This window comes from Schistocerca piceifrons, chromosome 8, assembly GCF_021461385.2.
Source record: "Schistocerca piceifrons isolate TAMUIC-IGC-003096 chromosome 8, iqSchPice1.1, whole genome shotgun sequence".
Classification (NCBI taxonomy): domain Eukaryota; kingdom Metazoa; phylum Arthropoda; class Insecta; order Orthoptera; family Acrididae; genus Schistocerca; species Schistocerca piceifrons.
This window is the reverse complement of record NC_060145.1, coordinates 496,658,121-496,673,503: the sequence shown is the minus strand read 5'-3', so window position 1 is coordinate 496,673,503 and position 15,383 is coordinate 496,658,121. Positions and strand designations below refer to the sequence as shown.

General features: G+C 41.9%; 1 protein-coding gene across 4 annotated transcripts in view; it reads right to left on the bottom strand.

The window, feature by feature from the left end:
* Positions 1-15,383, bottom strand: part of LOC124711434 (putative fatty acyl-CoA reductase CG8306) — a 173,227-nt gene that overhangs the window by 35,092 nt on the left and 122,752 nt on the right. For all 4 annotated transcript variants that reach the window (XM_047241503.1, XM_047241505.1, XM_047241502.1 and 1 more), the window contains exon 6: positions 5,300-5,492. In XM_047241503.1, the coding sequence (XP_047097459.1) occupies positions 5,300-5,492 (193 nt within the window). The remainder of the gene's footprint in view (positions 1-5,299; positions 5,493-15,383) is intronic.

Sequence of the window (15,383 nt, the reverse complement as noted above, 5' to 3'; positions counted from 1 at the left end):
CAGTGAAGCAGTAAACCATTTGCCTTTGTTTGACTTCTTGGAGCCTTTCCAGTTGGCAGAGGAAGACTCAGACGCTGGGTGGCTGGATGGACTTAGGAAGTCTTCACGGAGTATCCCTTCTGTCCTTTCCGGCCTGCCAGTTGTGTAGCTGGTGATTTCACCCCATGAGGCGAAAGTTTGATGGTGTGTTGCACAGCGGGAGGATGAGATGGGGATGGTACCGTGATGCTAGGCGATTTCACACCCGCAGTGTTAAATTTGAGGTTTATTGTTTGCATGGCCGCGTCCTTCGTGGAGTGAGACGTAGCAATAACAGTACTGCAGGTGCCAAATTATAGAACACAAGGTATCCGACTAGCCAACTTGCAAGCAACTGGGTAAAGCACTTTTTCCTTCACCTGGATCTCCTGGACTGCCCACTTATTGAGATATGTGGGACAACTGCACGAGCAGGTGGCATGGTCGCCACTGCATTTGATCCAGCGGGGAGAAGGAGGCAGGACGTAGTCTCCAGAAGCAAAGTGTCATTGCGTAAATCAGAGCAGGATTTTTCAGGGCCAGCAATTGCATCAAAACCCTTCTGAATAATAAATGGATTTACTGTAGCAAAAGACTGTCTTCAGTACGTGAAACCATGAGGAACCGTGGTGCACCTGGGAGGGTCTTTAAATCATTGGCCTCATTCCATGTGCGTTTTACAGCCGTTGATTGTGAACATGAGTGGCTCATTGCCAGAAAATCACCCATGATTGCCAACGACTCCAATGGTGCACTCCTTCCCACTGGGGATCCCCTCCAGAAGGGGGCGCACCCACCTTGGATGATTGTTCATACCTAAGATCACACCCCCCAAACACCTAACAGAGGGACCAATCGGCAATCTGGGAAGGTAGCAGCTCAGGAAATCACCCCTCCCTGGGCCTGGCCTGTACCAGGGCGTATCTGTCGACCCAGGGCTGGGGATTACACATTACCTAGTCACTTATTATGCATCAGGTGTGTGGGCTGGCCTTCAGAAGCGCACAGGGAGAAAGAAGAACCTCAAATGCCGAAACGGAGGAAAGATAGGAAAAGGTGAACGAAGAAAGAAAAAAGGAATGACAAACAATGGAGAGTATTCTGATATTGACTACCGAAAATGCAGAATACATTTCCACAAACAGCCCAGACATGTTTCCCCAAGGGAGAGGGAAAAAACCGCAAGAGGATAGACATGCAGCATGGAAGGCAAAAGATGCTACAAATGCTGGGGCCGAATGGTAGCCAAGCACAAACCCGCCAAAGAGCGGCGAGCCCCCTGGAGGGACCACCATGCTTTGCTAGGCATTGTCTAACTGGGGGGTGGTATGCCACTGCCTTCCTCTGTCCTTTGAAGTGACTTCCTTTGCCAGTAACAGTGGGACCTACACTAACTACGAGCTGAGGTGCAACTCAGTTTTTTTCATGTTAATAAGCATTGCCAAGGCAGAAGCAGTAATAAGTGACGTATAAAAATCTTACGACTGACTGGAGACTGGATGTGATACCTTTGGATACATAGTCTGGCACTTTACCACTGAGCCATCAATGTGCTATTAACTAAAATATGGGCTTTTATAATGGACGACATATAGTCATGAGAGACACTCCAACTGTACGAACTTTTTTAAATAATTATTCTAAAAGTCTCATTTGTAAATAGTCACACTTTGTAACTAGTTTTGTTCACATTTAATGATGATCTTTAGATATACAAATGAAACGGAATAAACACCAAATAACCAATTCTATAGATAACATAGATTTAAAATAGTTAAGCTGTACCTTATTAATCACATGTTTTAACATGAAAGCAATAGCAGTATAGCACACTTCTGGCAATATTCCATGGCATCATTTTACTAAACCCACTATGCATCATACAGAGCCATACATCATGGTTGGTGGGTAGTGGAGGAGAAAGGGGGAAGATAGAGAGGGAAAGCAATAACACTGTGTAGTATTAAAAGTTAATAAAATCAACTTAAAACTAAAAATCAATTTAGATAATGCACCAAACAATGATACATGAAACATTTCATTAAAATTCAAATTCTCTTTAGATTACAACACTGATTAAAATATTGAGAGCACACAGTTTTCGCCAGAGGGCATGTGAGGTATGTTTCCTGCTTGTGTGCACTGGGCTCAGCCTGTGGCCACACTGCCACTGAGTGAGTCTGCCATCAAGTGTGGTGCGCTGTTGCAGTGATCTTCTGCTGAGTGAGGCTGTAGCACAGCTGGAGGGTTTCTCTTGACTGTACTACCAGAGTATGTTATCAACATTCTGGAACTACATTGAATTTTTGAAGTCACACTGAAAATTGAGTATTTTAATTGGTGTTTTTAGATGATGTCCACACATTTCCAAAATGTTCAAAAAACATCCCTTAGGTGCTGTGTGAAAAATTTCAAGATGTTCTCTACTGGTCCTACGAAGTCTTTAGTTTCACTTAGATGGTCTCCATATTTATTCTGTATACAAGTGCATTCTTTGAAATTTTTCGTGCTCTTCTAGATGGAGTGCTTCTGCTGTTAAATCATAGTCTGTGCCACCTAAATTACATGGGAGGCCGTCCTGATCTCTCTCATCTATTGTGGTGAAGGCAATGGTGTCTTCCAAGGTACCAAGAAATGTTCTTCCACAACAGCACAGTCACTAAGCAAATTTTAATGAAACTGCTTTTCCTTTCATTTAAAAAGGAATGTCATCTTGAGACTTTTTTAATAACACACTTTTGGAGTATGACAGATTTATTCTGACCTTGTCACACATTGGTCATATGCTTTTGGAACACATTGGTGAGTCTAGACTCTCATAAAATTGATTTAACAGGGAAAATTTGCATATTAAACTTTTCTAACTCAAGTAATAATCATGCAATCAATTTTTGTCATTAGGCTTTTAATTGTCCCTGCTGTCTGAATCTGCGACTGAATTTGGACTTTTTTTATAGGGAGGACGGTCGCGCGGGGTAGCCACGTGGTGTCAGAGGCGTCTTGTCATGGTCCATGCGGCTCCCTCCGTTAGAGGTTCGAGTCCTCTCTTGGCCGTGTGTGTGCGTGTGTGTGTGTGTGTGTGTGTGTGTGTGTGTGTGTAATGCAGTCACTTGTACTGCCTTCTACACATCATCGTATCACTCACTATAAGTGACTTTAGAAGTTACCCCAAAGTGAAACTCCTCCACCTACTTCAATAAGGACATTGGCAGAATGGAGGAAACTATTTAAAATTTACATCTTCAGACACCACTTTTATTCGCACTTTGTGTTTGAAACTAAAGCAACAGCAGCTAGGGTTGACCCAAGGCCTCAAAAGGTACTAGCTACTGTATTGTGGTGGTGTCTCAAGCTGCCTAAATGCAACATCCATACTGTTTCCATTCTAGTACTATAAATGCAAAAGTAACTGTTTTACTGTTTAACTAAACCACAGAAATGATTTCCCTGAAATTTGGTGTGGAAATAGCTTGAAACCTGAGAAAGGTCGTATGCTACTTTTTAAAAAATTGATCCCAAAGACGATGATTTAGGGTATGACTTCTTTTTTACATCGGTGAACATAAACCATGTTGAAAAATCACCACGTTTGTTGCATAATGTACACTGAGGTGACAAAAGTAATGGGATACTTCCTAATATCGTGTCAGACCTTCTCCTGCTGGATGTACTGCAGCAATGTGATGTGGCATGGACTCAAGTCGTTGGAAGTCCCCTCATAAATATTGAGCCATGCTGCCTCTATGGTCATTCATAATTATGAAATGTTGCTCGTTCAGGGTTTTGTGCATGAACTGATCTCTCGATTATGTCCCGTAAATGTTCGATGGGATTCATGCCGGGCAATCTGTGGGGTCACATCATTCACTCAAATTGTCCAGAATGTTCTTCAAACCAATCACAAAAGACTGACCCCCAGTGGTATGGTGCATTGTCATCCATGAAAATTCCACCATTTTCTGGGAACATGAAGTCAATGAATGGCTGCAAATGTTCTCGAAGTAACTGCGCATAACCATTTCCAGTAACTGGCCAGTTCAGTTGAACTAGAGGATCCCGTCCATTCCATGTAAACACAGCCCATACCATCATGGACCCACCACCAGCTTGCACAATGCCTTGCTGACAACTGGGTCCATGGCTTTGTGGGGTGTGCACCACACTCAAAACCTACCATCAGTTCTTACCAACTGAAATCTGGAGTCATCTGACCAGGCTACAGTTTTCCAGTCTATGGTCCAACTGATACTGTCACGAGCCAAGGAGAGGCACTGTATACAATGTATGCAATGTCGTACTGTTATCAAACGTACTCACATCTGTCTGCCTGCTGTCACAGCCCATTGACGCGAAATTTTGACGCACTGTCGTAATGGATATGTCTGTCATACGTTCCATACTGATTTCTGCTGTTATTTCATACAGTGTTGCTTGTCTGTTAGTGCTGGCAACTCGACGCGAGCACCACAGCTCTTAGTTGTTAAGTGACAGCCGTCGGCCAACGCATTGTTCGCGCTGGGAGGTAATTTCTGAAATTTTGTATTCTCAGTACATTCTTGACACTGTGGATCTTAAAATATCATATTCTCTAATCGTTTCCGAAATGGAATGTCTTTTGCATCTAGCTAAAACTACCACTCCATCTTAAAAGTTTGCTAATTCCCATCATGCTGCCATAATCACATTGGAAAACTTCTGACTTGACTCACCTGAGTACGAGCGACAGCTCCTCCAATGCATTGTCCTTTTATACCTTTTGTATACGATACTACCGCCATTTGTGTATAAGCACCGTGCTATCCCATGACTTGTCACCTCAGTGTATAGCTACTTCAATAGCACAATGTGTGACTGCACATCCCAGCACGTCACGTACTGAGGCAGTTGGAAGGGGGTTAGACAGTGGGCATACGTCAAGAGCAATGCTTACCCGACCAAGCAGATATCCTAGGGCAGCTGATGTTATTGTATGTACAATAACTTACTGACTCATCATAACAAAATTAATGATATGAATGTGCAGTCTTGGGTAATAGCTAGTACACTACACTGTCCAACGTCAAAAGAAATTAAAATTTATCTATAAATGAGGACATTGAAACCTTTCCACTTCAACAGTACACAGGTAGTCAAAGAGCACAGTAAACTAAACTACAGGGTGTGATTATTAGATTATGAGGCAAAATTAATGGAAATGGAAAGTATGAGATTCTGCACACAAAACTTCTGGTAAAATGGGGGAACAGTTATCAAAAAGAGATATAAGCTATGTGTAACCCACCTTGTCGTAGCTGCCTCCCAACTCGCTGCGATTAGCTCATTCACCACACAGTCAACTGGTATGTAATCACAGACTACATCTGTCTTCATAGGCAGTCTCCTAACTACACCTTTCGCTGCTCCCATCATGAAACCGGTTGGTCCATTCTTGGATATAGTCCACCCAGGTACTGGCTCTTTCCATGCAGCAGTGACTGAAATTAAATATTACAACACACTGAGACACTAACTTCTTATAGAACCACAGCACAGTTTTAAGAAAAATCTTGAATACTGAAGCCACAAAATTCTTCCATGAAGTATACAGTTTGACAAGGCCAGAGGGTGTAAACAATAAGTTAACTTTTAGATCTGATGCAGTAAACACTATCCTACAGTGAAACTTCCTGGCAGATTAAAACTGTGTGCCCAACCGAGACTCAAACTCGGGGCCTTTGCCTTTCGCGGGCAAGTGCTTTACCATCTGAGCTACCGAAGCACGACTCACGCCCGGTACTCACAGCTTTACTTCTGCCAGTATCTCTTCTCCTACCTTCCAAACTTCACAGAAGTTCTCCTGCGAACCTTGCAGAACTAGCACTCCTGAAATAAAGGATATAGCGGAGACATGGCTTAGCCACAACCTGGGGGATGTTTCCAGAATGAGATTTTCACTCTGCAGCGGAGTGTGCGCTGATATGAAACTTCCTGGCAGATTAAAACTGTGTGCCCGTTTGGAAGGTAGGAGAAGAAATAAGGCCTCCAGAGAAGATTGCCTACAAATGGCTTGTGTAAACCATCCTAGTATATTACTCAAGTGTGTGAGACTCATACTAGATATGACTGACATGGGATATTGAAGGCATACAAAGAAGGGCAGCACAAATGATAACTGGTTTGTTTGCCTAGTGGGAGAGTATCACCAAGATGTGGGAAGAACTGAACTGGCAGACTCTTGAAGACAGACAGAAACTATCCCAAGAAAGTCTACAAACAAAGTTTCAAGAACTGGCTTTAAATGATGACTTTAGAAAAAGCCCCCAACCCCCTACATAACTCTTCTATAAGATTCACAACAATAACATTTGAGTAATTACAGCACACACAAAGGCATTTAAACAATTATTTTTCCTAATAAAAGTAACTATCCTCGACACTCATTCAAATTATAAAAAATTATAACAATTAAAAAGTCAAGAATGATGAAGTGTTTTCAAAAGCCGCATAGCTGTATGAAAAATAGCTTATTCGCAACTCCTCTTTAACATCAATATAGACCCACCTTCAGATTTATAATGGTTATATTTCCATAACATAGATAGATGATTACAGGGTCCCTGCTTTGGGGTAGTTATCCACGAGTCAAACCATGATCATCGGTCGTCATAATGAAGTTCAGTACACCAAAAGATGCTTGTCAAAATGAACAAAGCATGACTGCTAAACAAGCCAGAACAGACAACATCCCTAAGGATACATTACTTGATCCAATATACACCAGCTGTGTAAAAACCAGTGAAGTAAAACTTAGAATTCCATGTAACATGCAACTTCCGCTGTATTGCTAACAGGCAAAAGTGGTGTTAAGCAGCCTGTGGAGGCTAACAGTACACTGGAGGGTGGACTGTGGCCTTGTACACTTTTACACTCATCTTTGTGCGTACTCAATTTTATTATGATGACCTACCATTGTGGTTTGACTCTGACATGGATAACTTTCCAAAAGCTGGGACTCTCTAATCTACATTATGGAAATATAGCATTATAAACCTAAAGATGTGTGTCTGCTGATGAGAAATTGGTACCTATCAATAAAGCAAAGCACCTTCATACAGCTATGCAGCTTTTGGAAACACTTCAGCATTCCTGACTTTTTAATTGTTATAATTTTTATGACAATATGAATGGTTACTGAGTGCTGAGTGTTGCTGTAGTTATTCATAATGTCTCTAAGTTGTGGTTGCCCACCCAGAAGGTTGTCTGCCTATTTGTCCTGCACTCCATACGTGAATGGAACAGTACAAAGCCCTAATACCTGGTACTGTATGACATACCCTCTGCTATGCCCTTGACAGTGGTTCACAGAATGTAAACATAGATGCAGGTACATATAATAAATCTATTTCATGGTATAACGAAGGTTCAACCTTTATAAGATCATGTACAGTGTTTCTTTTTTTTTTTAAATTATTCAATAAAAAAATACTCTTATTCTTTGCAGGAATTACAAATTGCAAGTTCAGAAGCTTTATAGAGCAATACAGGATTCTAATTACAAAACAATAGCACCCTGTGAGAACAATGGTTACTTATTATTTTTATTGCAGCCTCCAGTCTGGAGATTGGTGCAATGCAGCTCTCCACTCTAGTCTATCCCATGCAAGCCCCATCACTGCATAACCACTGCAGCCCACATCCAATCTACATGCATCCAGTTCACATGCCTAAGTCTTGCTGTACAATTTCTCCATAATTTTTATGGCACCTTCCCCCTCCTCACTCTTTTTTCCTTCCATTACCAAATTAACTATTCCTTGATGCCTTAGGGTATTCCCATCAATCCATCCTCTATCTTTTTGGCATGATCTGCCATAAAGGTATTTCTAATCCCAGTAGAATCAATACATCCTCATTAGTTATAAGATACACCCTTCAAATGTTCAGCATTCTTCTGTAACACCACATCTCAAAACCATTTACAATCTCCTCATCTGTACTGTTTATTATTCACATTTGACTTCCATATAAAAGCTACACTCAAAAGACTTCCTACTACTTACAATTGTATTAGATGTTAACAAATTTCTCTTTTTCAGATAGGCTTTTCTTGTCATTACCTAATCTACATTTTATATCCTCTTTACATCTGACATTTTATTTTATTTTGCTGTACATCATTTGCTAATCTAATTCCCTCAGCAATTAATTTGACCACACTTGCTCATTCTTACAACAGTTGGGTCCTTGTCCTGGGGTCACATACCCTGCCTTCCCGATCTATGCTTCTTTCCTCCCCAAAGAAACAATTAGGTTCAAAAGTGTATGACAGTCTTAATATGTGACTATTGGTAGTGGAGTGCATGCAAAATAACATGGCCAATAGATGTGCAGTTGGCTGAGAAAGCAGGGGAGAGCAGTAGTGTTGGGGGTTGGGGCAAGCTGTCAATACACTGTGGTGGAAATGCTGAGCGCTTGAAGGGAAGCACTGTTCTAAACTGAAATCTACACTCACATTTTTGTGAATAATAATTGGAACCCCTCCACACCTGCACTTCAGTGGTGAAAATCCAAAAAGATCTACTGTCACCTCTGCTTTGGTTGGTATCTAAAAATAATTCCACTGAAAATACAACAAAAAACAGCAACTTATTTTTGCCGGACCTGTTAACCATTTGTCAATTTCAGACGCGCATATAGAGTGACAAATTTTGAGTAAAACCTATATTTCTCTTGTTGTCACACTAAAATTTGCCTCTTTTGCGATAACACAGTGGTGTTATACACAATGTCGCCTCACAAAGACATCGGGCATACACAATTGTGACAGAATCCTGAAACAGTGATTTACTCAGTTTATTAAGTGGGGATCTGAGGACAAGCAAAGTCAGTCGCTTATGAAAAAGCACATCATCAGAACAAAAATAAATGAGTAATGTCTTTATCTATGTTGTTCCACAGTCCACAGCAATTCTCGTTCCATCATCTATTGACGTCCCTCGAAAATTATGTTATTTCATCAAAAAATCTGAAGTTAGTGGAATAACACGGTAGATAATTAAGTTTCACATATTAACTACATGCAGAATACTCTCCCCTTTGTGTGTCATCGTTTGCTAAAATCTTGTTTCGATACCTCAAACCAGTTGTGGGCTACAAGATATGTCACGGATATTTCATTCTGGCTTTACAGCTGGCACACACGATCACAAATGAGTGTACTACAGTACATAAAACCAATTTTCTCGAGATTGGTGACAGAGACCTCTACCCAAGTCTAAAGAAAAATTCAATACATCAGCTAAATTTCACACACAGTAACATACAATGTAATATGCATCTGGCGCAAAGTTGCAGTGAGCCCTATTTCTCATTGCAAACTTTTTCGAACTTCACACAGTGTCTTACTTAAATGGAAATATCACAATAACTACAACCGTTAACAAAATGAAGAAGCTGACACACAAAGCTATAAGCAACACAAAATTGGCCAGGTGCAAGTAGGGTCCGTGCAGTGTGGGTACCATACAAACTTTACTGTGTATACAGACAGTTCATCCATTGTAGCAATCAAGAATGTCTACCGTTTTGGCTATTATTGCCACTGATACTGGCAAGATATCGGCCACAGGGATTCCAAGATTTTTGAAAAGTTGTAATTTCAAGTCTGATGTTGGATTACACACGCCAAAAGAAATATTTTTTCCTATATGTAACTACAAACAGATAATTTTTGGATTTTTTTCCTTTACTTTTAGTGTGATACCTTGCTTCTTGCCGAATTTCATGATTATAGTTCAATGGAAAATACTCTAGAGGTTCTGATAAACAAGTTTGAAGCTATCAAAATATATGACATAAATGGCCATCTCTTGATTACTTTGGCTTAGAAGCTAAAGTTTATTACATTGCCAAGGGACCGTAGACCTTAGTACATGACAAATTTCACCTTGATACGTCTATCCACTCCTGAGAAAAAGTGTTTGTAACAGACAGATGGACAGACAACAAAGTGATCCTATAAAGGCTCCGTTTTTATCAATTGAGGTACGAAACCCTAAAACTGATTTATTTGTTACCAAATAGTACCTGTAAAATTGTTTGGCAAACTGCAGGACGCGTCCTTCGATTCTGTCAGACAGCACGGTACCAATTGGCCGAAAGCAGGCATAGAAAGAGAAAAGCATTAAGATCACCTTCGTAATAGTTACTCTACCTTGGGAATTCTGTGTGGCATAGGTTCAACAGGTGCATGGCTCGTTTTTGAAGATTCATGGTACCAAATGTCCCACAGGCCATGCATTTCCCATAAATCACAGGCTTGTGGTTTGAGGGTAAAGAGCAGACACCTGATAGCATCTCATATGGGTTTCAGCCAGTTGAAATAAAGTGAATTTGCTGACCAAGACATAAATGTGAGTTCACGATCAAGCTCTTCAATCCAAACTACTGTAGCACGACTCTGCACTCATGACAGTCAGTCATCCTGCTGGAAGATACCATCGCCGAATAGGAAAATATTGAGCGTGAAGCAATGCAGGTGGTTCACAATCATGTTTACACAGTTCACAGCCATCACAGTGCCTTGTTAGATTACCACGACAGGTGAGATGGAAGTCTAGATGTATGTCCCCCTTAGCATAATACTGTCCCCACTGACCTGTGTCCACAGTGCAATGCACATTTCGAGCAGCCAATCGCCTGTATGACAGTGTATTCGGCCGTGACCTCTGATGTGATTCACCTGACCAGGCAACAGTGTCTCCTCTGATCCATAGTCCTTTCTCAACAATCCTGTGTCCACTGCAATCTTAACTGATAATGGTGGGAAGATGTTGAAACACACAGGGGCATCTTCTGTGGAGCCCCACATTTAACAATATGTGCTGAATGCTGTGTTCCTAAATAATTGCGTCAGCATTACTCTCTGTCCTCAGATCCACGACAGACTGATGCATACAGAGTAGGTAAGTATCCAACAAGCACATTCTGTGTTGAGGCACGAAGATACCACGCCTTGCTGCTTGCTTGTGGTTCACCACTATTCAATCACTTTTCAGACACTCACGGCAGTAGCATGCAAACGACTACCCGGCTTCACTGTTTCTGTGGTGTTCAGTCCCAGGTGCTGGGCCACAACAATCTCCTCTTGTTAAAGATGCTTATATCAGTTGCTTTCCCCATTTGCTGCATGTATCATTGCTAGACTAATTCACCATTCATTTCCACACCTCTTATGCACTTTCTTTAAAGAATCACATGCCAGCAATGCAATGAGGCAGTGGACTGTGGTCATAATATTTCACTCTTCAACACCAGTTCCATTTCTTTTAATTTTAATTCAGACGACTGGTTTTGATCCCCAAGCTCATTATCCAGTGGTACCTACATAGCACCGAAAAACAAAGTGCAATTTGTCTGCTATTAAAAGGTAGAAATATGTAACAAACTAAATAATACTGAAAAACAGCTTATCTACAAACATCATAAAAGAGTATAACAACATACATATTGAATAAACTCTTATAATTTAAGAAATTGATGAATGTAATATGAACTTACATGTCAGCCGTCATGACAACACTGAACAAGTTTTATGAGACATGGACACACAGAAGACGGTGAGCAAGATAGAGAGATGATCTACAAACAGCAGGGAGGATTTTTCTTCTCTCTCTCTCTCTCTCTCTCTCTCTCTCTCTCTCTCTCTCTCTCGGGAACTAGGGTCACACGCGCCCACATCAGAAGTGTAGAACACGAAGACAAAGACAAAGACAGGAGTTAAAAACGACTACTAGTCAATCCCAATTGACAGAAGAGCAGACGGCTAAAAACAGGGATGTTGAGAAAGATCTATAAAATCTGTCATAGAGAAATGGAGGTCATAAATTAAAAATTAAATAGCCTCTGCCATATTGCTGCGACAGATATAAAGTAAAACACAGTCAACAGCCCAAGTGTTATTTGCTAAAACGGCAGATAACTCAGGAGACGGCAAACACAAACGAGAATGTTCAGTGTTTTCTTAGATCATCCTGTAAGGAAATGGCAGACCATCAAAGGTTGAGCACTATGAGTACAAAGTGGGGTGGGAGACCACTTAACAAATGGTGATAGCTAAAAAGACAGTACCCGATATACAACCTACCTCTAGCCTACCTCATGGCTAGAGGGCTGAGAGGAAATTGTACAAGCCACTGGGAGAGGCTTAATAAACCACAGCTTATTCCTATGAAGGGAGGACCAGTGCTGATGCCAAGGTGACACCACCTTCTAACAGACAGCAACACAGAGAGTGACAGAGAGTGTCAGAGGGAATGTAAGAACTGGTGCACTGAAGTATGAGGACTGCAGCCTTGGAAGCAGCATCAGTGGCCTTGTTTTCTGTCAGACTGACGTGACCAAGAATGCACGTAAGCATCACAGTGGCTCCATCGAGAAAGAGCAAGTGATAGATTTTGGGGACCCATTGCACCAAGGGATGTACATTGTACAGCACTCAGAGGCTTTGAAGGGCACAGAGAAAATCTGAGCAGACGACGCAATTGAAAGGCCTGTTGACGGATGTACACTGCATGGCCTAATACAGGGCGAAGAACTCTGCTGTAAATACTGAGCAGTGTTCCGAAAGCCGATAATGAAAAATTTCATTGCCAATGACAAAGGTACACCAGACACCATAGTCAGTCCGAGAGCCATCTGCGTATACAAAGGTACTACTGCAAAGTTCTGTGCGAAGACAGTGAAACTTAAGGCGATAGAGTGATACTGGAGTAGGAAGCAAATGAAAGCCAAGATGAACATGCGCCGACGCATGAAGCTAGGATGGTGAAGGGTTTACACTGACCGGGAAAGCTGCAGGTAACCCAAAGTTAAGCTGTCTGAGCAAGAGCCGAAAGCGAACTCCACGAGCTAACAGAGAAGAGGGATGTGCCCCATACTGGCAATCAAAGGAGTCATCAAAGGAGGAAGCATAGGATGGGTAGCCACGCATGGCAGACAAACAGACTGGGAAGAAATGCAAAAGCTCAAAGCAGTCATGAGGATGCAATTTTGTTTCCTGCAGGCAGGGAACAAGTGACAGAGAGGTCACAGTACGTAGTAATTGACCGAAAGTCATCAAGTAAAATAGAAGAATTTCAGGCATTCCCCAAGGTAATGTTATAGGACCTTTGCTGTTCCTTATCTAAATAAAAGATTTGGGAGACAATCTGAGCAGCCGTCTTCGGTTGTTTGCAGATGACGCTGTCGTTTATCGACTAATAAAGTCGTCAGAAGATCGAAACAAACTGCAAAACGATTTAGAAAAAATATCTGAATTGTACGAAAAGTGGCAGTTGACCCTAAATAACGAAAAGTGTGAAGTCATCAACATGAGTGCTAAAAGGAACTCGTGAAACTTCAGTTACACGATAAATCAGTCTAATCTAAAAGCCATAAATTCAACTAAATACCTAGGTATTACAATTACGAACAACTTAAATTGGAAAGAATACATAGAAAATGTTGTGGGGAAGGCTAACGAAAGGCTGCGTTTTATTGGCAGGACACTTAGAAAATCTAATGGACCTACTAAGGAGACTGCCTACACTACACTTGTCCGTCCTCTTTTAGAATACTGCTGTGTGGTGTGGGATCCTTACCAGGTAGGAGTGACGGAGTACATCGAAAAAGTTCAAAGAAAGGCAGCACATTTTGTATTATTGCGAAATATGGGAGAGAGTGTCACAGAAATGATACAGGATTTGGGATGGACATCATTTAAAAGAGGCGTTTTTCATTGTGACGAAATCTTCTCATGAAATTTCAATCACCAACTTTCTCCTCCGAATCCAAAAATATTTCGTTGACACCAACCTACATAGGGCGGAACGATCGCCACGATAAGATAAGGGAAATCAGAGCTCATATGGAAAGATATAGGTGTTCATTCTTTCCACGCGCTATACAAGATTGGAATAATAGAGAATTGTGAAGGTGGTTCGATGATCCCTCTGCCAGGCACTTAAATGTGATTTGCAGAGTATCCATGTATGTGTAGATGTAGATGTAGTGTAAACACTGCAATTGTAAGAGCAGCTGTAAATTCTCTTTGCTGAATTGAATATCACAAACGTTCCATTGGGGGAGAGTCATGACGAGGAAAAAATGAAGGGATGTCACCTCGGCGGCTGCCAAGTGCCAGCCTTCAAAGACTCGGTGCTACAAACACAGAGCCACGAGGATCCTGCTCCACGAGTTCTTCATACGCTTTGGCAGTCTCTCCTGTCAGTCTGCAGAGCCCAGGGCAGAAAAACGGTTGGTGGTGAGCACCGAAACGGAGGTCTGCCAGTCGAAGGGTATCACATGGTGAGTCGGCGAAGGAGGAGACCATTTGCCTTTGACTTTTTGGAGCCTTTCCCGTTGGCAAAAGAAGACATGGAGGTTGGTTGGCTGGAGGGAGGTATGAAGTCTTCATGGGAGTATTTGTGTGTAGCTGGTGAGTTCGCTCCATGAGGCAAAAGTTTGTTGGCATGTTGCACAGCTGTAGAATGAGATGGTGATGCTACTGTGATGCTGGGCGATTTTGCTACAGTGGTGCTAAATTTGAGGTTGCATGTGCGCAGCCATGTCCGAGGAGCAAGATGTAGCAAGAACAGTACTGTAGATACAAGATGGTAGAACACAGGGTTTCCAACTAGTGGAACAACTGGTGAGTGATTGGGTAAAGCAATTTTAGTTCACACAGATCTCCTGGGCAGCTCACTCATCGAGCTACAGGGGATTACCATGGGAGGAGGCGGCATGGTCGCCATTGCAGTTCATCCAGCAGGGAGAAGGAAGCGAACAATCACCCTCATAAGCATCCCTACCACAGGCGGGGCATCGACAGGACTCAAGTGTGGTTGTAAGAATGACTGTGATAACTTCATAACGTGCATTGATCTGACGGAAGAACCACTCTCAAATGTGAGAAAGACAGAGCATGTGGGCACTAAGGAGGCATGTACTTTTTTCATCACCTGATCGTGTCTGCAATGACACCCTGTTCAGGGAGGTATGTTTGGATTTCTGCCTCAGTCAGACCATCAGCAGTCTACTGTAAATAACACCATGGGAAGAATTCAGGGTTCAATGGGCCTCGACACATATAGGATAGCCATGGAGGAGCAAAGTTGCAAGCAGTTGTTATGCCTGAGAATCAGAAGTAGTCTCCAAAATCAAAGTTCCATTGAGTAAACGAGAGCAAGATTTCACACAGCCAGCAATTGCATCAACACCTTTGTGAATAATAAACAGACTAACTGCAGTGAGGACTGACCACTTTCAGTACATGAAACCACGAGGAACCAAGGTGCAGCTGGGACAGTCTTTGAATCGTTAGCCTCATTCCGTTTATGTTATGTAGC